This window comes from Passer domesticus, chromosome 4 (assembly GCF_036417665.1).
Source record: "Passer domesticus isolate bPasDom1 chromosome 4, bPasDom1.hap1, whole genome shotgun sequence".
NCBI lineage: Eukaryota > Metazoa > Chordata > Aves > Passeriformes > Passeridae > Passer > Passer domesticus.
This window is the reverse complement of record NC_087477.1, coordinates 24,850,745-24,874,785: the sequence shown is the minus strand read 5'-3', so window position 1 is coordinate 24,874,785 and position 24,041 is coordinate 24,850,745. Positions and strand designations below refer to the sequence as shown.

Here is a 24,041-nt window from a genome sequence, read left to right as displayed (position 1 = left end):
ACTTTTTTCATTATATAGAATCAGAGAACAGTAGTAATGCCACACAAAACCCATTAGAAATATAGAATTTATTTCTCATTACATTCAGACAACAATATATTGCAGATTTGGACATGCCATATCTCATATCAAAGCTGACTTAATAATCCTATGTTTATAGTTGTGATAGCTATTGCTAGCCCAGGAAACAAGATGTGTTTCTGGAGTGGCTCTCTTGAGAATTTCAAGCCATTAACAGTAATTTCTGCAGATGGGCACTCTTGACAGTCCACAAAGATTCATCTGTCATAGCCTACATTATCCAACCCTTACTGTACCTTACCTTTACAAAGCAATTTCAACAACAGCAATGGACAGGGAGATTGAGGACTTGCCCCTCATCTTCCCTCAGGCAGCAGTTCTCAATAAAGGCAATACCATGTTATAAGGCCACCAAATTCCTCATGTTCCATGGTCTGTGCTTTTGGCAGGGCAGCTCCTTTCCCATCCTGTAGGGTCTCTGCAACCCTTTCTCCCATTCCCTCCTTGCACATCCAGGTGCAAGCTAAGAAAGAGTTAATCTCACAGTTCTGACAACGTCCTCAAGCACGTGATTTAAATCATCTACAACAAAAAGTCTGTGAGGAACAGAAAAATAAAAAGACAAAATTTTGTTATGTTTAAACCTTTAAAGTACCATGAACAGGAGGTATCTTCACAAGCAGTGTCCTGACAGCATCTGTTCAGTGTACTTCCCTTCATTCTTACAAACTCGGAAAAACTGGGGTGGTTTTTTCATCTTCTAACTCTGCAGGCATTCAGCTTGGGAATACCAGGAGCTGCAGTGCATCACCACATGAAGATGCAGAGGGGCAGGATAGCAAAAGAATGAACAGGGAAGAACACAGAGACACTGCCCTTGGCAGGATCTGCACCAGCCACATAGAGAATATGAATACACACAATGAAGGATTTTGTTGTTTTCTTGCTCTATTTTTTGACAGTTTTTTTTTAATTTAAAAAAAACACATTCCTGCTAAGGCTGGTTGTGCAAAGTTACTTTTCAAGAACCACCATTCAGTCTGACTCAGTTTCTGCAGACAAGCTTCCTACTGATCCATTTCTCACTAGCATTTTGCTGTAGTTTTTCTGCTGTTCTTCTTTGAAAGTATCTTTGACTTTTGCTCGTTTCAGTCCTCCATCCCTGGAACAGAGAAAGAGGGAACAGTAAACCATCGGGGCTGTTGTTATAGCTGTTGTTATCAAACTATGCATTACATTAAAACTCTGTGATTGATTAAGGTAGGTAATCTATATTAAAGGCTTTTCTTCAGAACTTCTATTACATTCAATTTTAAGCATGTTTATTAAAACCTTTACCTTAAACACAATGCTTATGCAGTTTAAATTTTGAATTCAGCTCATTAAAGCAGTCTATTCATGTTGTTAACATGCTGTACCCATCACAGAAATATTTGGCAATCTGGGACGCTACTGTAGAGGCAGTCAATTTTCTGCAACACTACAGCTGTGTCTTGCCTTATATTATTCAGAGCTGGGTCTCATAGTTGAATCTATTTGCTCATTCTCATCATCTGAATTTTGCTCTCAAGTTTGTGTCATATGAAATTTAGGCATTATCCTGCTACTTGCTGAGGCAGGACATGAGAGGTCAGAGCAGAAACCCTCAAGACCTGTTTGATTTTTTGTTGTTCATCAGATTTGCCAAGAAACTTCACTTTTGCTACTTAATCTCAATGTCAGAAACAACTGTCAGAATAGACCTACTTCAAAAGCATCAAGCCTTTAGATAAGACTCACTGCATGCTACATGCTCCAAAGACTTCATATATCTTTTACTTTCACATATGTGCATGTGGAGTTACTCCATTGTTTTCCTGAGTGGAATAAACTGATGTTGAATGTTATTTGTCACAAATCTAAGGATGGAAGCACCTATCAGTCAAACTAATCACAAACAGTCCATGAATTCTATCAAGGAGGGCACCACTCACCATGGGAGTTCGGTCAGTCCTCCTTGGCGAGCAATGGCTGACCTCACTCTGTTGGCAAACTGAACAGCATCTTCATCTTCCTTCAAGAGCCACAAATTCAACGTAATCAAAGAGAGAAGTCAATGGAAGCAGACTTTCATAATATTTTTTTTATCTGTTGCCTCATCAAATTAGCCCACTTCCAAACAACCCATTCCTTATCATGCCAGCATCGTAATCTGATGTTCCCACATGATAATAACTCATTTTTCCCCTAGACTGTTGAAATTAGAAGAAAATTTTGCTGCAACAAGATGAAACATTACTATTATTGCTACTGTGAACAGCACTGCATTTACTGCTGTCCTTTGTATATCTAATGCACTGCTGATGGTACTGAGCTGCACCAGGAAAAGCAGAGTCCAATCATACATCAGTCAGCACTGACAAAAATCCAGTATAAAACTAATTTGGAGACACAGTGAGCAGAGGTTTTGAGGGAAAAAAAGAGTAAAAGTGCACTTGCAGACACAGTCAAGTTTTTAAATAGCAGTCAGGCAACCAGATGTGGGATTACCTTTCTAACCATTGGTGGCAAGTACCACACATTGCAAACGATGGCCCAGCTGGTCATTATTCGCAGCAGATAGCTCACAATATTGTATTTGCTGCTGTTCCAGAAGGCATCTCCAAACTGAGGATCATACTGCAAAGGATCACAAAAAACAATTGATTAAGCCTTTCTCCAGACCATCACAGCCTCTCAGACCTGGGACTACATGGCAGAACCAGCAGCAGATGTCACCCATTTGCCCGAACAGCCAAAAGAATTAAGTCTGCTGTGAGCAGGATGCTTCCCTTCAGCACTGTGAAGGACTAGCTGGATTTCTCTTCCTTCCAGCTTTCTGGAGGAAGAAGCTGACCCCAGCAGGCCTACCAGCAGGCTCTATAGGCCAAAGGACTATTAATTTCAGCCACTTATTCTCCAGGAGCCATCCACAGTATCCACCCAATTGCCAGAGCTACCATGCTTTTAATAGCAGCTGTATTGAGAGAGCTTCCTGCCCCTCTGACAAAAACTCATCCCAAACTCTGAAATCCAGCAGCCAGCTATTTCCACTTACTTTGATTGCAACAGGATAGATTGTCCCTCCTATTTCAAAGCTTCCCTTCTTGAACATCATCACAGATGTATTGTTTATGCAGGTGCCTGTCCAGAAGACAAAGTCATTGCTTCACACAGCCATTTCAGTACAACACAACATCCACAAACAGATCATACCCATAAAGGGCCTGCATTTGCTGCTTACTGAGCTAAGCATCTCTCCCCCCTGCTTACTTTTAGCCTTTGTCTCATGACTGGCTCCCTGAATGAAGCCAGAAGGCATGCAAGACAAAAATCACAACGCTGAGGTTAAATCTGTAGGACAGCAAATTAATAATCCCAGGGCAAAATAAACAATCTTCCCCTTCTTCTGCCTGCAGCTTCTGCCAGGAGAAGCAACGTCCAGGGACAGTATTGTGTTGTCTCCCTGTATATTCATTTTATATTAAAAATGAAAACCAGGAATGCCCTAACAAAGTTGAAGCCAGAGGTGAAGACAGATTTGAGCAGCAGAAGCCATGAGAAGAGAACAGGGATGACATCTGCACTGAATGGAGATAAGTAGTTCAGCTTCTTACCTTCTGGAAAAATTAAGATTGGGAGCTTGCTTTTATCTGCCACATGTTCCCTGAGTCTGTGGAAGCAGAAGAAAAGCTTAAAAAACAGTTCCTTTCCACTCTTCTTTCCCCAGGCAAGTGCATTAAAAATACCTTTATGTATTACATATGTATGAAACCAAAGCCTTTTACGAGACACTAATTTGTACTTGCCTTTTCTTTTTCTACAGAAACTGAAGCTTTGGGCCAGCCATCCTTTAGGCCCCTGGAGCATTACACTGAGGCAACATCCTGTTTTCTTTCCCCTACATTATTTTACTAATGACTCTCAGAGAGGCTGACAATTATATACCATTAAGCCAGTCTAACTAACTCTGATCCACTCAACCTTCAAGAAATTGCTTACATAAGAAAAAAAGCATATTGATGCAGTGGTCCATGCAGTCTCTGCTACATAACAGCATATTCCTTAAAAGAGGACTTCTAAATGCCTACAGCTCACAGTACTTGAACACTTGGACAATGTGGCAAAGCTGTCCTACTGTGCAGAGGCCAATAAGCCAGTGAAGAAGTTAACCTGTCAAAATTAACCTAAAAAGTTCTCTACAAATTAGGAAGAATGTTTTATCCCTGTACTACAGTATTCACGGGTATGCTTTTGGTGACATCCTGCAGAAACCTCTTTTGTACACAGCTTATATTCTTATAACAAGACATGTTGCCTTCCACCCAAACAAATAAAGCTTTTTATTTCTAGAGGCTCACAATTTCCAGTGACACTGAGTGTTTATCACAAAAAGCCAATTTTATCATCAGTATTTCTCCGCAACAGAAAGTACCAGAATTCAAGTATCTTCACATTGTTTCAAAGTACACACCTGAATTCATCAGACATTAGTTGTTACATTGATGGCTTCCCAACTGAGATGTTTTGTGACTGTCTGCAAGCCAAAGCTTACCAGAACCTTTGGTCTAAACCATGACACGCTGCATAAATGTTTTGAGCCTTCCCTGGTGACCTGGGAACCTGACATTTTGGCCTCAGCGTACTGCACCAAAGCCCACACGAGCAAGCACACTCAGGTCATTCTGAGTGATGCAGTGCGCTGCACACCACCCCTGCAACTCATTCCCAAATCCAGGGAATGCTGCACAATGCCTCTCCAGGGAGGCAACCCAGCACACACCTCACCTTTTTGTCACTAGATGGCGGTCCTTGATCTCGGAGCGCTCGAACCAGACGTGAGGACAGGCCTTGACCGTGGCCCGCTGGATAATGCCCATCAGCCCACCGTGAACCTGGCCCACCTGCAAGCCCAGCAAGGCACATCAGTATCTGAGACACCTGAAAGGCAGAACTTACTCCTCTCCACCCCTCCAGAAACATCCAACAAAACCAATTGCACCGGGAGGCTGCAAGCCAGGACTGAGTAATGACCGCAGAACTGTTAAAATGCATTCACTTGAAAGAATTGAGACATTCACATGGTACTATCCCAGGTACTTCAACAGAAGAGCCTGGCATTGACAGTCCAAGGACAACTTCTCCAGCACATAATATAGACCAATTTCAACACAATTTACACTTTTCCCCACTGACCAGTGCTCAAGCAAACATCTCTGCTGTGAAAGTTCAGTACTGAAGTCCACAAGCAATACCCCACAATCTTTCCCTCTCCTCGTCCCTCGGCTGTGGTTATCTTAGATCTCCTCATACCATTGCATAGCATCCATCATTTGTCAAAATGATCGCATCTATTGGTGATGTATGGTTGGCAACACAAATTCCTCCTTTCCGAGGTCTGTTTTCCCTGCAATTACATATTTTTTGTTAGACTGCTAGTGCATTAGAGCACCACATTACACACCAAATAGTTCCATGAAGCTGTCAGGTGAGTCAGCCTCTGGAGTGTGACATCAACTTGCAGCTCAGGAGAGAGCAGTCCCCATTTTCAATGGGATGTCACACACACATAAGCACATACACACTTTTTGCTCACTCACTTGTTATGGTAATGGATAGTACCAGACAGAGCTCTGACAAGGATGCGGGAGCACGTGAGGTGAACCACTTCACTCAGGTAGTTTTTCACACTGAAAGAAATTAGACATCTGAAGCATCCTGGAAAGCAGCTAGACACACATGCATTGTTCTCCAGCCTACTCAAGACAACTCAAGGCTGAAATCTGCCTGGTATTCTGGAGCACAGAGGGATGTTTCCACCTCTACCACTCACTTGCTGTACAGCAGCTCAGCCAAGATACATCATGCCCTTGGTGCCACTTTGCTAGGCAAGGCTGTCCTCTCTCTGCTGGGTGTTTTTCATCCCAACACTACTACCTGCCCTACAATGCCCCATTTGAGTATCTCATGGCAGCAGGAGAAACCCATCAGAAATCATCAACCTCAGTGCCAAGACTGACAAGAACCCAACCTCAGCCCAAATTCAAAATGCCACTAAAACAAGGTCCACAAATTTGTGGGTGGAATGGACTATTGGTAGTCTGTTATAGGTAAAAATCTGTCCACTCCTAGTCTTCAGCTGTTTGCACTGATGCAATTTGGAGAGTTCACCCCTCACACGCAGTACCTACCTGCCATTTGGCAGCTGTCCCACCGCAGTTGTTCCCACAATCATTGATGTAATCCCGATGGCAGCAAGGCAAACGCTACAGACGAAAGAGACATTAAACCTTAGTAAGTAGCTTTGCTCATTATAGTAACACTTTTCCCCCTTTAAAATGGAAAGGGATTGCAGAAATTCAATTATTCCTCAGATACTTGACATATGCAGTTCTCTAACTCAGCAATTCCCTAACCTGTTGCTTAAAGTCATGGTGTAGCAACAGCAGCAGATCCAGATACTCCCATGCACACAGTGTCAGGGAGCTTTAGAGCTCACATTTATTTTGCTAATACACATCAACTTAAGGAAGCATTCATGGAAAAGACAACCACCAGCTCTACTCTGCTCTCCACAGCAAATAAGTGCTTCTCAAAATAAAAGGAGCCTTTAGGCAAGTTAGTATTTTATATCTGCCAATGCTACTTTTGGGTTAAAGAAAGCTGAGATGGCATTTACGAAGAAAGCACAAATTTAGCCGTTCTCAGGCTGACAAAACCCCTCAGCACCAGAGCTTACCGTAGGGGCAGCAGGAAGCAGTACCGCACCACCACCCCAATGACCCACACAACAGTCAGCCTCAGGCTGATGTAGTGGAAGTTGACATTAGTTCTTGTGAGCAGGTTCCAGGAGAGCAGCTCTTCTGAGGAAAATCGTTGAGTGACTTCATCTTCCACAATAGCCTCAAACCCCTTTCTGCAGAAGTAAAAAATGTGGGAGAATTCGAAGTCTGCTCGATGCAGAAGGGCAATTTCTTTCTCCATAGGCGTTTCATCCCGTTCAATGATACCTTGGGAAGGAAAAGGATAACCACCTGAGAAAATAGTTCTGTGATGTAACTAACAGTCACCCGCCAGACCACTAGTCACTCTGTATTACTCAAGAAGACAAATTTACTGTCAGAGCCTCTCCTAAGACAGGAAGAGAAGCTGTGCAAAACCTCCAGCATACCCTGCAGGAGGCCATTTCCAGCTCCCCTTCCTCATACCAACACCTTGAGCAGCAACTACATCAAGTTCTGTTACCCACTGGACATGAAGGAAGAAGGCAAACCCTTTCCCACCAACTGGCATGTTCTCAACTCAAATTTTATCCAGGACTCTCTCACACTTTCAGAAGAAACCAAGTGAGACTTTGGCCTTTTCATTCCCTCCTGTGCTCTGTGCATTGCAGGGCATTCAACCTCCTTGATGGAGGCTTCCCTATTCCCATCTCATCTGACATTCTGGTGTCCCACAGCCACAACACTGCCAAAGCCCCAGACCACAACACTGTGCATGGACCAGCTCTGAACATCCCTGCCATCACAACAAAAATATTTTCTGTAAGTACAGGCAGACCACATTGGTTTTTTTATTTTACTTAAAATCAAACAAAGAAAAACCCTCAGAAACACTACGTCAAAGAAAGCTGTGCCTAGAGGAGCCTTGATTTAGTTCAGCACCAACAACTGTTTCAGCTGAACTCTGACTACATAATGCCTGGAGAGAAACCTAGAGAGTTCACAAATGCAGTGCAAACAAGAAAGCATTCCCCTTCCTCCAATCTTTAAGCTTATGGTCTGATAAGCACAAATTTCTCATCAGAGCTTTCAAAGGCAAGAACAAATTGTGTAAGCTAAACACAGATCAAGTAGTTGCTTGCTGGTAAGCAAGTCTGGCTCCAGAAACTGATGACCAAAGAAATCTAGAGTAACAGTTAACCAGAACAACCATCCCCTGAGACACTCAACTTGGATTACAGAGGTCCAAGTTCAGGTTGCCACTCTGTCAGACGCCCTCTGATAGATTGCATAATCTCTGTGCTTCCATGCTGAGTTAAAAAAAAAAGAGAAAGGACATAGCACCCAATTTCATCAAGCTACTAGGAACTTTCCACATCTTCCTCCCAATTAAGTCTTGTCAGCAGAAAATCTCTCAATATATTTCCTGTGGCAATAATTGTAACATTTAAATTACAAGTGATATGGAAAATATTTTTGTCGTGCATACAGATATGGCACATGTAGGATAACATGGGAAGCTCCAAAATACAAGTCCCACAAACTACTGAGGTAAACACTAAACAAGAACAACACTGCAACAAAACCTATTGGCACCTCCAGCCTGGAACCTGGCAGCCACAACTTCCAATTGTACCAGCAGGCCACCTCACTGCATTGTCCTGTGACAAGCCTACAAATACAAACCATCAGTACGGCACACCCAAAAAGCCACACGCTCTTCAGGATCTAAATTATACAAGCATGCATCACATGAAACATTTACCAAAATGGACTATGCTTATGTCATATAAACCCAAACCAGAGCTCTAGTTTTTGATTCAATTTTTCTCACACTCAGTAAATCTCCAAACTGTGAAATATCCAGGACAGTAGGTGAGTCAGTGCAACCTGTCTGCTAGAGGCTGCTGGAAACAGGTTGTAGGCAAGAAACCAGGGGAACGCTCCAGCACCCATCACACAAGTGCCACTCCTCTCTCCAGTTCCCAGAGCTGGGAATGCTTCCTCCTTATCCAGCTATCCTTCCCCCTTATTCAGCACCACTCAAGCAGCTGGCTCATCTAGCTCCAGCTTCTCAGCTGAAAAGTTTATCACACTGCTAGCAAGCTGAGAGAGCTTGGATAGGGCTGGAATGTCTAGCCTCATCAGCCTGTGCTGTCCTTGTCACACGACATCCCCATGCACCAAGTGTCCTGCAGCCCTGGGACAGCTACTCCAAGCCAAGAGCTCAGCAGCACGTGAAGGAATTGCGAACAGAATTACACACACGCTGCTCTGGTGACGTAATTAGCCTGACGTAATCACAAGTCACATTTAATGGCCTTTAATCCCTCGGCCATGGGCACAGCTGAGCTGGCCAAAGACAGCACCATGCAGGAGTACAGCAAACACTACTCTCAACAACAAAAAAAAAAAGCCACAGTCACTGCTTTTCTCAATATTGCAGCGGTAGCCCCAAGCCTTCAAGCTCACATACTCCAGTCAACTAATTATACCAAGCTCGAATTTAACACCATCTACTTACAAAGCAAGTAGATCGACTTAGTAGTATCTAGTAATTAGCTCCTTAGTAGTATCTACTTATGTAGTAACTAGATACTACTAACATTATTTGCATAAGCTTTTCTTTTATTGAATGTAATTTTCAAATATCTTATTAGCATTTTTGTCTTTTTTATACCCATCACCTTGAAGACAACACAGCCAGCATCCACACAGAGAGCTGAGAGCTGATTGTTCAGCTGCAGTGAGATAGACACCTACCCTCCAAGCACCTACTCAGCCAAGAGCTACCACTGAGTCCAGTACACACTGCCCTCTAACAGAGAAGGATCTTGAGGTGACAGCACCACATAATTCCCCATGTAACTACACCAGCCAGCTTTTCTCTTGAAACTATTCCTTATCACACCAACACAGGGGCACTGGCAGCCCTTTCTGCCAAGAGATGTAAAGCACACTGGATTTGATGCTGCAGAGAAAGGTGGTGTCTCTTCAATCGTGCCCACTTGGTTTTGGGGTTGGTCTTTTTTTGTTTTTTTGTTTGTTCAGGTTTTTTGGGGGCGTTTTTGTTGGGTTGTTTGTTTTTTTTTTACTGAGGGACAAAATTTCAAAGTGTTTGGGGAGGACCATTTTTTGTTCTGCCAGGGAACAGGAAAACTTGACTTTGCACATACATCTGCAGTGCTCCCTTCTATCCTGACCCAACTCCCAGTACTAGCTGAGTGGTCAGGAAAATCGTAAGAGATGATACACACATTCGTTCAGCACTTACACAGAGGTGCATACACACACACAAACATTTACCTTTACCCTGTTTTAATCAACTGCTCTGTAATTCATTATCAGCAGGAGTTTCTCCTCCTTCAGTAAATATTGTGTAATGCAATTGAGCCTCTGTCTGATCGTGTTGTGTCACCTCAATGGACACAAACTTATATAACACATTGTTAGACCTACACCTGCCCTGGCCCTCAAGTATTTTCTTCCACAGCCAGGATCTCCTAATCACAAGCCTAATCACTCCTATGCTTTAAAAATTCCCAAGAGCAAGACATAGAGCACAGCTTGGCACCACATGTCTCCCCATACTTTCTCAAGTAAGGAACAGTTAAGATTCCAGCTTCCAGCAGAAAGTGCCACCTCCACTGGGGCAAGATTTTGACTTTTTATTTCAGATATTTGAAGGACATCAAAAAGGGCTTCAGGCTACCATTGTGATTGTGTATTCCCATCCATAAGACTGCTTGAACATAGTCTGCACGCAATCATCTATATGAATTACCTCAGGCCATTTTCACTATCTCTAATGGTCCTCCAGACAGTGAAGTACACTCAGCTTCGTGCAGGTTCTGAACCACAGCACATATTAACACTACAGACGCCTCAGCTGCAGAAGAAATAGCTACTTGTAGCTTCTTTTTAAAGATCATTCAAAGAACAATCCACTAGCTAGGACCTCTCTCCCTTGATGTCTGTTTACTAGAGAAGAAATAACTATGTGTGAGAATGATCAGTTGTCTAGGAGGATGGCAGCTCCCTACTGCAGCACAGTAGGGTCTCTTGCCCTCTCACTGGCCCATGACGTGATGGGACACCATCAGCCTTACAGGAAGAAAAAGGACATCTTCCTGCATCATTGACAAGCTGGGAAGCAGACAACATCACTGACAATTAGCTGACAGAACCACTAACCTTCTCTTTCCCCCTTTCCTCCCAAAAAACCCCACAAGTTTCAGGACACTGGTGAGTGATATAGGATGTACTTTTTCTCAGCCACTTGGAAGACAGCAACTAAGCAAGACAAGTTTTAACCTGTTTTCAGAGGTGCTGTGCAGTACCTCCAGTTTATTACCACAGATGCTGACAGTTGCACCTGCTGCCATGGAAGCCAGTTCCATGCCTGGCCTGCAGACAGTAAGATCCCAGTGTTTGCAGTATTGATAAGGATGTCCCTTTGGAGCTGAAACACACATACCCGGCTCAGCAATTCAGTCCCCACTACTGGATCATGTTCACATGAGCTAATCCACAGGCTCAGGTAACAGCTGACTTGTCTGCTAACTGGCAGGCTGGGCCTGCTTCCAGCTGTGCAGCCTAAGGAAGGAACACACAGAAAATGCTCACACTGCTGCCAAAGGCTGTCAAAACAGAGCAATTGAATAACAAAACTGAAGCATTCAGGAACCAGGAGGAAACCAAGTGCTGACTGCAATGCTTTGTTCAACCTTCTCCTGTTTCCTGGGCAAACTCAGACTTCTCTCATGGCTCCAAAGTCATAAAGACAACTCTGACCTACTACAGTCTGCCACAACTCACACGCAGTATGGGTTAAGATATAGTTAAAGAACTAATTTCAAAACTAGGCTAAAGGAAGAAAGATGAAGCAACTTTTCAGCTGTCTTTCTACAGACAGTGAGTGTAAGAAGTTTGGCAAACACTAACTCCAGAGAGTAAAAGGTCAATAGCAGCAGACTGAAAAAAAGACAAGCCCACCACACACTTTCAACTTGCAGTCCTACCACAGAAAAAACACTGAGCTTGGGAAAGAAAGGTGCTGTCCAACAAACACTTAGATCTCTTCAGAGAATATTTAAGCGCATTCTAATGCTGTTAGGACTGAGATAGCTCGCCAGTAACCCTGGAAGCATCAGGGTAAAGACAAATTTCAATATGAAAATTAACCTCATATTTAAACACAAAAATTACCATCAACTAAGAACAACCTCAATCTTAAGCTCTGCTTTGTTTTGTTAAATTTCATGTTGTTTCACACCCTTCATTTCCTCATCCCCTGATTTTTCAATGACTCAGTATGACCCAGTAAAAGCAGCATATTATAATGCAGGAACTGTTTGCTAGCCAGTAGCATTGCAAAATGATTAGCTATATAAGTGTGCTGGTTTTCAGTGGGGAAGAATTAATTTTATTCAGAGTAGCTGGTATGGGGCTGTGTTATGAATTTGTGCTGAACACACAGTTGATAAAAGAGAGATGTTTTTGTTAATACTGAGCAGGATTTATAGAGCCAGGGTCTTTCCTGTTTTTCATACAACCAGGCTGGTGAGGAAGTTGGGGGTGCTTGGGAGAGTGGGAGGAGACACAGCTCAGACAGGTGACCCAAAATGACCTACCAGACCATATGGCATCATGCAAAGGATATAAAGTGGGAGGAAGGAGGAGGAAAGCAGAACATTTGGAGTGATGATGTTTGTCTTCCCAAATCACTGTTAGCCATGATGGGGCCTGCCCATGGGAAAGCAGGGAATTCATTCCTTGTTTTGCTTTGCTTGTGTGTGTGACTTTTGCTTTCCCTGGTAAACTGTCTTTATCTCAACCCATGGGTTTCCAGGCTTTTACCTTGCGATCCTCTCCCCAGTCTCGCTGGGGCAGTGAGTGAGCAGCTGCCTGAGGATAAACCATGACTTTCAGCAAGCATGTAACACCCCACCTCTTCTCAGGTTCTCTCTAACTGCTTCATTTGAGAAGGCCTCATACTCCAACACCACAACATTAGTCTCATCAATGTGACTTTGCCCCAAGCTCTCACCATTGGCGGTAGGAGTCCGTGGTATCTGCGGCTGCGGCTTTTTGGCACCTTTTTGTAATCGGATAGTGGCCCACTGTTGAACAGAAAGAAAATATTAATTTCACAAATGCAGTATTCGCTTAAGGAAAAAAAGTCACCAGGAAAAAAAACCCCAACAGTTAGTCAAAGACATGTTGTGATTTTCAAAGAATATCTTCATCAGGTAATCATCATTCATCCTCCTCAGATGTGTGCACAAACGCAAACCCATAGACAGTTCTTATGAAGAAACTCAGTAATTAATAATAATTAAAACCAAAACAACACTCAGTGCTAGTCAGTACTTCTCAACTCTGCTTTCAGTCTTCAGAGAGCCAGCTCAGTGCTCCACAGCTGTTTCAGTTCCAGTTCAGGTACACAGCCACCAAGAGCCTGAAAGGCGTCTGTCAGCCTTGCTAATACCACAGCAGCCACCAAGTCCAGGCCACATGGAAAGCCCCAGGTGCTGAGCTAGACACAGGACACACACAGCACGTGTTCACAAAGCTAGCAGACATATCACAACCCAAACTGTCTCCTTTCAGAGTAGTTTCATCATACTGAAGAAAAAAAAAAAAAAAACCAAACAGTCCTAACTGGGTTAAGTGAAACTGAAGCCTGCACACAGCTGATTTCACTAAAAAACAAAATCAGAATTTGCAGTCATGAGAAATTTCAATTCAATTCAGACTCAACCCAAAAATGATAGCACCCAAGAATTTTCCAAGCTGAACAAACCTGACATTTCCCTTGACTCAGCAATTGCTCATTTCTTGGCATCTTCACAGAATCGTAGAATGCTCTGAGTTGGAAGAAATCTTAGAGATCACCTAGTTCCAACCCCCTTCCATGGACAGGAGCACCTTCTACCAGATCAGGTGGCTCAGAGCCCCATCCAGCCAGGTCTTGAACACCTACAGGGGTGGAGAGTCCACAGCTTCTCTGGGCAATGTATTCCAAGTGCCTTCTCTTCTCCAGGCTGAACAACCCCAACTCTCTCAGCTCTCATTCTGAAGCTCTGAGCAGCAAGAAAACAGGCCAATTCACCAGCTTTGGGTGAGCTACAGAGAGCCCCTTCCTCCTCAGTTCTGCTGCTGCTAAGGCAATAGCTCTTCCAGGAACTAATTTTAACTGTAGGAATAACTCAGTTCTTTCTGCAGTACTCAAGTACTTTCAGTAACTTTCTGGCTACATTCTTAGCAGTACTGTCACCATAAAAGTTCTGGGAAATACCAAACCAAAACAATGTTCCAGGAAGAACCTATTCAGAGCACTGTCATTTCATGTTTTGTCTATGGAATGGATTTGGGGGTACAGAGGAATCAGCAAATACATTTACACAATCATTTCTGACCAGTCTTGAATCACTGCATTCAACAAATTTACATCTCCACAAACAGCTAAGTCACTTATCTCACAGAAGAACAAGAACATATTTGGCTAATGGTCTCAGCCATACACACCAGCAGAAAAAAAAGTTTTCATCTTTCAAATCCTCTCAAAGGGATAATTAAAACCTGGAAGAACACTTTGGTGCTCAGAAAGAAAATGCAACACTGCCTTCAGAAAGCTCTTGCTACAGAAAACCTGCAGTTATGGGTTCATTCTAGACTGTGTCAAAGCCTGAGCCTCAGCACAAATCAGGAGGACACAGGTTATTGAGACAGGCCTTTGCAATGCCCAAAAGCTTGCAACACCCCCTATACTGCAGTATCTTGACATTCTGCTCTAAAAAGGAGGCAGTACAATCTTCTCAAAGCAGAGAAATTGCAGGCTCATGTAACCCAAGTCAGTTTCTACTGCTCAGATACATTTATCAACCCTATGCAGAAAAGCACATTTCTTCTTCCTAAGTGGTCTGACCTCTGCTCCTCATGTCCATCTAACTCCAGAAAGGTGCAACAGCCCACCTAGAGGATGGGGGAGCAGTGGCAAAGAGAAAGCCAGGAGAGGACAGTTCCCTTTGCGCTCTACCTGTGCTTTCCCAGGAGGTGGGAGCACGTCATGCACAAGGGTTGCACAGCGCATTCCAGGAGACAGCTGACTTGTGCTCTACAAGTCAGTGGCTGAGGCAGTTTTACATTCCATGCCAGGTCTCTTAGGGGATTTAAGCACACATAATAAAATAGGCAATGATGAGACCAGCTCTCCCCCTTGGTCAGGAGCATTTGGGCATTCCTAAGGACCCACATCTACCAGATGACACAGGAAACAAGTTTTAAGTTCTCTGTCAGCTTTCTTCTTACCTCAATCCATCATATTTCCAAAAACTATGTATGTTCCAGCAACCAAGGAGTAAGAAATGAGAAATTTTTACTTAACATCTAATTCCTTCACATATTCTCGGGCACCTGAATTAAAAGCACTGTGGTCAAAGCCAGAATCTCAACTTTGATCAAGTGAAAAGTTTATGTCCAGGCTGGGAAACAGGAGAGACACCACCCACAGTAATGTGAGTAATTCCCCTTCCCTCCTACTAATCAGGGATATGTGCCATCCATCGCTGCTTCAGCTGGTTCCTATGCTGAAGGACAAGGTTATGCTACAAAGAACTATCACAATGTGAGCTGATCCACCCCATTGAGGGGAAAACAACGTGTTTGCGTATTAGAGATCAAAGCATGAAACAATTACAAGCCATAGCCTCCCTTCTACTCAGGAAATTAGCAAAAAGCAGACTGGCAACTCTTTTGGATCTCTCAGTAACACTGGCATAAAACTAAGTGGCTTCTCCCAGCTGGTGCTGAGCTGGCAGTCCCAAGGACCTTGGTGCAGACCTGTGCTTTTAGTAGGGATTCTTGAAGCAGCTTTGGGGAATAAGTATTAAACACCAGGCTCCTGAACAGATGAAAAAGAGTTCTACAGTGGGGCTACCCATTGGACTGAAAATGTAAAGTTAGAAAACAGCATAATCCCAGAACTACAAGCACCACCACAAGTCTGATTTTGAAACTTGAGTATCCTAACTGCTAACAAGAAAGCAGCTTGGATGCTTTAATTACGCAATGCAGAATCTGAAGATACCACAATTCACTAGGCAAAGAAAACATCAACTTTCCCCTGAAAAGTTCTCCCTCCTCATCCTGCTAGAAAAGTCCTCTAATTTATCAGCACCTTAAAAAAAATCTAAAGTGGCCAAAAGATCAAATTCACTTACACATCACTAAGCAACTGCCACACACATGCAGGACCTATGCAGTACTTGAGAAAGATGTCTATTTATCAACTGTCTTATCTGCAGTTAGGAAGGGGTTTTGATACCTCTTGTAAATGTGTGATTTTTGCCTCTGAGGTCTATGTCCAAAGCCAAGCCTGACATGTCATTTCATGAAAGCACGTCTAGACATTCTTTGCTGGGATCAAAAGACAAATCATTAGGAACACCTCATAGTGTTGCCCTGTTCCCCTAAGAAACGGGGCCCAGCCTTTCACCTCATTTACCACCTCTACACCACCTTTGACTTAATGTTCAGTGATTTTTTGGAAGGCAGGTATGACTGAAATCTGCAATCACATAGACACAGACCGCTGGTGTTCCTCTTTTAAAAGCACCGCTGGATCAGAGCCAAAACTTTACGTGCTAGTTTAGGTGAGCACTCCTCCTTGGAATCTCTCCAAACCTCAGTAACAACACAAAGATTGCAGAGCATGTCCCACACAATGCCACCTTGTTTAACACAGCAAAATCTGCATGCCAGGTATAGAGCTGTTTTGTATGAGGAAAGAACATCAAGAGGAGCAATCATTTCCGAGCCAGGGCAAAACCTCCTCTCTCACCTCCCATGCACTTCTTATTCTGATGGGACACCCCTGGCACTGCCTCCAAGGAGCTTCCCAAATTCTTCTGCACACAGGACTTGCATAGCAAGTCCTTTCTGGTGGACAGGTATCCAGTGAGCAATTAAGAGTCCAGCTTTATAGGATAACACCAATGGCATGAGCAAAAGGAATGCCAAGCAGCTTCTTTTACAGCAGCTTCACAAACTCTTACTTCAAGGCAAGCTCTGAATCCAGCTGCTGGATTTTTTTAACAGCATTTGATTATTAACAGCGTTCACAGGCTGTAAAATTGAGAGCAGTTTCAGACAAGAGTTGTTGATCTGGAATATGGTGCATTAATTACTGATGTAACTGCAGCAAAGGGCAACCCCCAGCTCTGCCAAACTTACTGATATACAAGGACTCTTGATTTTTAAATCTGTGGTAAACAGACATAAAGGTCTTCAAAAACTGTTAATACAGGCCAGGGATTTACTTCAAGATTCTGCACAAAATTTGCTAAAATACTATTCCAAAAGTCAGCATGAGCCCTGTAAACAAGGGTGCATCATTCACACCAGGCATGTCTCCAAGACATGCTTCTCATTACCATCTGAGCTGGCAGCTTTCAGAGCTCTCAGATTCTCCTCTGCCCAGCAGTCCTTGAAGGATACCAATTACACAGACAGAGGCCTTCACTGACTCTGTGCAACGACATTAGTCAGCAAAGCTTGCTGCTGAGGCCAGTGAGTTACACAAGCAGCAGTCAAAGCCCACAATGATTCATCTATTTATCAGGTTACATCCTCTCCTTCTCCATTCCCTACCCTCATGGCCGGGCCACACACAATCCTGATGGTGACTCATGGGAAGAGCAGCCTGGCATACCTAGGACAAGAGTATCAGTCCATCCCACCAGCCCTGCACAGCCTCAATCTCCAGTTTGACCAGACACTGAGAGGTCCTTTTTCCCTCATATCTAGGTACATTCATATCACCAAAGTCATCTGCAACACAACCAAGTTGGGCTTAACCTCCAGCTACAGAATAATATTACACTCTTGTCCAGCAAAAAGACATTCCCTGCAGGCAGCATAATAAGGCATCAGAAATTGCTTCTGTTACAAGGGACTGCTGTTACAGGACCTGAACAACACCTACAAGTGCAGCATCTGCTGTGCATTACAGCCAGCAAATCCAGCCACACAAGAAGCACTCTCTGCTCACTGCAAGCCCCCACAAAAAGCCTCAAGGGACTGGGAAGGGGAGTGCACTAAAAGTGCTTGCAGTCATCAACAAACCATTAGTCCAGAAATAGACAATAATGTGATGTTAGTTAATAGCCAGGTTGTTTGTTTCCTCACTCAAATGTGACCTAAACACCTCACTTCCCTCAGGCTTTCTTGTTTCTTCATATTTCACAAGAATTATGCACTGCACAGTTTAAAAAACACATGAAATTTTCCCATGAGAAAGGGCAAGAAGAGCAGTCTGTACAAAGTGCTGCTGACAACTCTCCTGTCTCAGGCAGCAAGGCACACCCTCAAAAAAAGCCCCAGCAGACTGGAAAAAAAAAAAAACCCAAAGTATTTAACAAGGTGAGCTGCAATCCATTCAGGCAGAGATCATCACTGGAGGGGGTGCATTGCTACTGCAAATATATAGGAACGCAAACCAGTCCTCTTGATTTTCCACAATCTGATGGAAACAGAGAAACTGATCCTGTGTGACAGTGACTGCTCTCTGGGCCTCTGTGAAAGACAAAGGACTTGCTGAAAGGCTGGATTCCCCAGTGCTTGGCAAGACAGCTCCAATGGCATGTTTGCAGGGGTCTCGACAGCTCCAAATTATATTAAGAGTTCACAAGAGGCAATGGATTAAGACAGAGCAAAAATGAGACCAAGAGGTAAAGGTGCACCAAATTTAAAATTGGAAGCTATCTATTGATGCTGAAAAGCAAACAGGGAGCAATGCAGCATGCTGTGATGACTGCAAGAGACAGTCCCCAGCACTTCAGCAGCAGGGAATATTTCTGTGGCAAGAGACTTGACAAGCACTCAGGACAGCAGGTGCCTAGTCCAGACTAGCTCCTCATAGGGTCAAACAGCTGCTAGAAATGTTTCTGCAGCAGTACGCCCACATTTTAACAAAACATACTACCACAGTGCCAGAAATCCTTCTACTAACTCGGGAAGGAAAGCCACAGGCAAAAATGAGCAATCTCCTAAAAGTTTGCTGAGTTTGGTAAGGTAATTCAGAAGCAAGTTCATGCACTTTCAGGAATACCCACACGATGGGGGAAGCGGGCTTTCAAACAGCAAGTGCTGCCTGCTGTACTTCTTTAGCACAAATTTCTACACATTTTCCCTTGTCACATGGAAAAAAATACAAACACATAGGAAAAATATATCCATATAAATCTGGTAATTTCTAGTGCAGTACTTAAGGGTCAAATGCAACCCAACAGCAGCACATCCTCATCTGTGCAGGCTGCATTTTCTTAGCAGCATGTGCTTGCTGAGGCAGCTCAGCAGAGACAAAAATCTATTGTGCACCAACTGATGTCCCTTGTCAGAAATGCCAGACGGTCAAAGTACAAAAACACTTTGTTCCTAAAAAGAGCTTACCCCTCCCTTTTCTCAGATCATGCTTGCAGCACCAAGAACAAGCTTCTGCCCTCCTGAAACAAGCAGAAATTTATTTATTTTGAATTGGCAGGAAAAAATTCAAGCACAAGCCCCCATCACCTTAACTTGCTCCATCCCACAGCCTACAAAACAACTGAACACCACAGACTCATTCTCGGATGTCTTGTTTTGCCTGACATGACCTGAAGAGGTATCACAGCAAACTGTAGAACTGTCCCTGAACTGTGGACAGACTTGGACCCTCAAATAGGTTGACTCGAATAAAGCAGATGCTGTAACCTGACAACACAGGCCTCGTAGGAAACAAACCACAGTCACTGTGTCCTTCCACTACCCCAAGACACGGGATGCAACCAGGCAAAGCCAGGGTATCACCCGGGATGCACAAACAGCCACCACTTTGCAGACAGTTCCTGTAATCTGGCCCATTAAAGAGACAACAAAGGCAGCAGCATCTTGACTGAACACTGTGCAGGTGCAAGAGCCCACCCTCCTCCTGGAAAAGAGGGGAAAAGGCCCGGGGAGAGCCAGGGCTGGGAGCGGAAGGGGAAGCTTAAGGAAGCTATTAGGTTAACACTGCTGAAAAAGGCCTCAGCCATCAGAGACTTCAGCATCCTGTGACTTCACAGAGCCAAAAAACTCTCCTCAGGAGAGAACGTGCACACTCAATTCAACATCCCAGGGAGTCTCAGACACCCAGCTGGCAGCACACTTCACTGTTAACACAATAATTATTAATAACTATCCCTTATAAAAGAAATACGCCTTCCCAAATTACTTAAATAACCCACTTCTTAAAAGTCTGACATGCAAGGATACAGCACTTTTCCCAGTATTACTCTGGTTAATATCCACGGTTTAGATATTACACGTCAGGTGCTCTTCCAGGTGCTGCTTGGACCTGGCTGCAGACAATCACCCTCTGTCGGGCTTCCAGCCAAGACAGACCTGTGAGCAAATGAAGAGGAGACATCCCACAACAAACCACTTCCTTTCAGGGATTATCCCCATGCAAGTATTCTGAGGACAAAGAATTCACAGGCAAAGCAAGGCCAAATTGAGATCAGCAGAATACCTGGGTGGATTGAGCTTCTTCACTCTCCCACAGCAAGTCGAATTTAGCTGACTCTTCTCAGAATACTTTCCAATTTTTCATTGCCTTTTCTTTATAGATACATTATTTTATATCATATCTATGTCCAATATAATTATGTATTAATATAATTTTTAATATATTGAGCAACATGCAACTTCAGAAAGTATTTAATGCAAAAGTAATGGTAATTCCCAAGGTAAGTCATTATTTCCTCCCTATGGCAATAGGAAACATCTCACAATTAACCATCCTCAATATGCCGCCAGATACTTCTCCACAATTTTGCCCAAAACATTTTGAGTCACCTCTTGTTGCAACAGTTGATGACACTAAAAAATAACGATTAATGATCTACCAATAAAGAATGTAAATTGTGGCTGTTCACAGGTGAAGGCAAGTCATCCAAGCAAGACTATCTCACTAGGCCATCTGCATTGCTCCCTCGGGCCAGGGTGATCTTTACCTCGTCAGCTCCTGCTGTTCAAATCCTTTTTTCCACTAACAACTGCATCTTCTCTCCTCAACAGTTATCCTGATACCATTCACAGTCCCAGAAATTACTTAGAGCAGATTCATTCTCACCCAAAAGCCTAAAAATATTTTGCCTTAATATGTATTTAACAAATGCTGATTTAAGAACTGGGATGTTTTTTTTAGCCAGACACTGAAATACACTAACAAGGCTTGCCTGAAAACCTCGAAGAACAAGATGAAACTAGACAAAATCTACTTTCCATAGTCACATAGTGATGTATATTGCATAGCCACTGACTGTGCTGTGAGTCATTTCACTTTTCCTCCTTACAGCTGTTTCCTTGGTTTGGGTGCCCCTCCTTCTTGGAAAAAAGCGTAGTAAAGATCCAAATCTGATCACGTCCAGCAACAATTTAAAAACACGTTTGCTCATCACCACCGTGAGCTTCAGAGGGAGGGTTTTCACACACATATTAAATATGCCCCATGCAGAAAGCAGTTCCTCCGCGAGAAACTGACCATCGCTGAGAATTTAGAGGCAGACAGCAAGTAAAGTGTTGGATATGCTCCACTTGGATGGGAGTCCGCGTCTCTGAGCATCAGCGCTTCTGGCCGCAGCCCCTGACCCCCTCCGAGAGCCTGAGCCGGCATCATTTCCCCAGGTGGAGCACAGCGACAGCCTCGCCCAGGCCATGGTACAGCCTTAGGTAACAAGGTTTATTCCGCTCTCCGGCGGGTTCAGGGACAGCACTCCCGAGCCTACACAACCACAAAACTAACACAGAGCTCCAGTTTCACACGAGGGCTTTAAGCCCGAAGGCACAGCCGGGCAGAGCTGATGCCAGGCAGGACGTGACCCTCTCCAGGAGGGCACGATGGCACGGCAGCGCACGGACGCTGCCCCGGGATATCCAGCCCGCCGGAGGGAGCCGTGCCCGCCCCACGCCGCCCCTCGGCCCGGGGGGAGCGGGCGAGGCGCAGCCCCGCGGGGAACGCGGCGCCAGGGACACCCCGCTTCCCCCGCGGCGCTCCCGCCTACCTCCAGCGTCTTCACCAGCACCCACATATAGGCTTCAGAGATGCCCAGCGAGACGCCCAGCGCCGAGGGCAGCACGATGAGCCCCAGCACCGCCGCCACCCACACGGCGCCCAGCTGCCCCACGGCCCACACGACCTCCATGGCGCAGAGCGGGCGGCGCCGCCTCCCGCCGGCACTAAAGGCCCGCGGCCGGCCCGGCCCGCCCCGGCCCGCCTCGCCCCGCCCCGCGGCCGCGGGATCCGAGCGAGGAGGGCTGGGCTGGTGCGGGTTGGAAACGCCGGTGTGCCTCGGGAGAGGGCGCCCGCGGGGCGGGAAGCAGCGGAACCCGGGTTCGGCGGGCGGCACGGCACCGGAGGCTCCTGGTGCGGGAAAAACGGCTCCAACGGGTGCGGGCGGCACCGCCGTGGCCAGCCGGGTGCCTCGGGGCGGCAGCGCGGGCTGGAAAGCCGTAGGAAGCCCGAAAGGAGCAGCAAGGGGGGCAAAGGAAAACTGGGGAAAGCTCGTGGGTCTGTGAATATCAAAGAGGACGAGGATGGCTAAAGAAAGGAAAAGGAGCAAGGTCTGCTCTGGTCCGCCTGTTTTTCTCCAGATTTGAGCAGAGAAGAGGGATTGACGGAGGGTCCAGCTCCCACCCCGGCATTATGCCCTCTCCAAGAGAAGGGAAACTTGGTGGCAGCTGGCGGGAGGAGGGTTTGCCCACCCCGGCCTGCGCACAGCCAGTCCTACAGCACTTGGTGTGACACAGTCCAAGAAAGCGGTGTTAGCAGAAAAGGGCTAAAAGAAGAGGATGTCAGCCTTGGGGAAAGGGAATAACATCATCTTCTGAGAAAAAGGCAGGCAGCGTACTTTCTGGCATCTTTCATAACTGTTTCATGGAAGTAGGATGTTTGGTGTGCCTCTCCACATTTGAGCAATCAGAAGTGTATCTGAGAGCCAAGTGCTTAGGATTCAATGAAAAACCTGAATTGGAGTCCAAGGCCTAAAGAACTATTTCCAGGAGAGTCGCGTGGACAAGGGCATTGCTTTCTGGTTCCTATTTTTGGCTCTGGTGTCTCTCCTCCTACTCTTTGCCTCATCTGGTTAAATAATTTTTCCGAGGCAGAAGCAGGATGATCCCTGATGAAGCCTCTAGACACAGCAACCACGATTGTCTAGCTAGATCTGGCATTGCCAAACAGCACCGCAGCATCTTCATTCTTCTAAGTGTTTAGTTACGATCATGCCCAAAATGCCCAGTGAGGATCAAGGCCATAACCTGTCAGTGCCATACACAAGGCATAAAGAGTTCTTACTATCTGCACTACAAGTCCTTTTTAAATATTACAAAGATGTGTGGATACAAGTCAATTAAAAGTGCCCAAAGCCCAGACCAGAAACAAATCAAAAGAATATTACTTTCCAGACTGGCTGATATTTATAACACACACACACGGGTCAGATATTTTAATTTTGTATTTTGTCTGCTGCTTTCCAAGCAGAAATTGATACAGGTTTTTTAGTACTTGCTTGTGAATTTTCATCTGGGGTGCAAATGGCAGAGGCCAAAGGCTTGGTCAGTTTGTTTTCATCTGGCATTAAGGAACAAAATGCTTCATCCAGAGGACAGATGTAGCCCAAGCAGCAACAGTAGATTCTGCCTAGATCCCGAGGAAAACAGTAATGGGCCATACAGTTCTGTATCTCCCTGACATTTCAGTACCTTCACTTAGACAGCATCTAATGGCATCTAATCTTGCCATCTGAAACAGGAATTGCAATATAGATAATCCTGTGCAAGTGTTGCCTTGTGGGTTTGTTGAGAAAACAAACCTTGAAAACTGAAAATAATTTGACTAAGTCTATGTGCCTGTTAACCTCTGCTTTAGTGAAATGGCACACTGTATGTCAAGTTTGATGGCATGTGGCAAATTCCTGTGTCTCAGAAGGCTGGAATCCATCAGTGTATCTGGAGAAGCAAAAGAAGATTCTGGAGACCTTTCCTTGTAATATTCATCACATGGAATTAAGGCATTGCTTTTTTTTGCTGCAATAGCCTGGCTATTGGACCTGCTGGCACTGTCCTCAGGGTCCATAAACAAAGAGTAGGAAGGGAGCAGTCTCTACCAACATTTGTGCTTTAAGAGCAGGGAAAGGTGGCTGGGTTGAGCCCTGCTCTCACTATGTAACAGTGGGGAAAAACACTGTGAAAATGAATCAT

General features: G+C 44.6%; 1 protein-coding gene across 1 annotated transcript; it reads right to left on the bottom strand.

Annotated features, from left to right (window-relative positions):
• Positions 1–951: 951 nt before the first annotated feature.
• Positions 952–22,046, bottom strand: LOC135298762 (glycerol-3-phosphate acyltransferase 3). Its single transcript, XM_064416649.1, has 12 exons — positions 21,845–22,046; positions 12,811–12,883; positions 6,779–7,049; positions 6,231–6,305; positions 5,640–5,729; positions 5,353–5,446; positions 4,828–4,943; positions 3,657–3,712; positions 3,098–3,183; positions 2,551–2,679; positions 1,995–2,074; positions 952–1,183 (listed from the first exon to the last, which is right to left on the bottom strand). Exons 1-12 carry the CDS (start codon positions 21,983–21,985, stop codon positions 1,057–1,059), a joined length of 1,338 nt encoding a protein of 445 aa, XP_064272719.1. The 5' UTR covers positions 21,986–22,046; the 3' UTR covers positions 952–1,056.
• Positions 22,047–24,041: the final 1,995 nt, after the last annotated feature.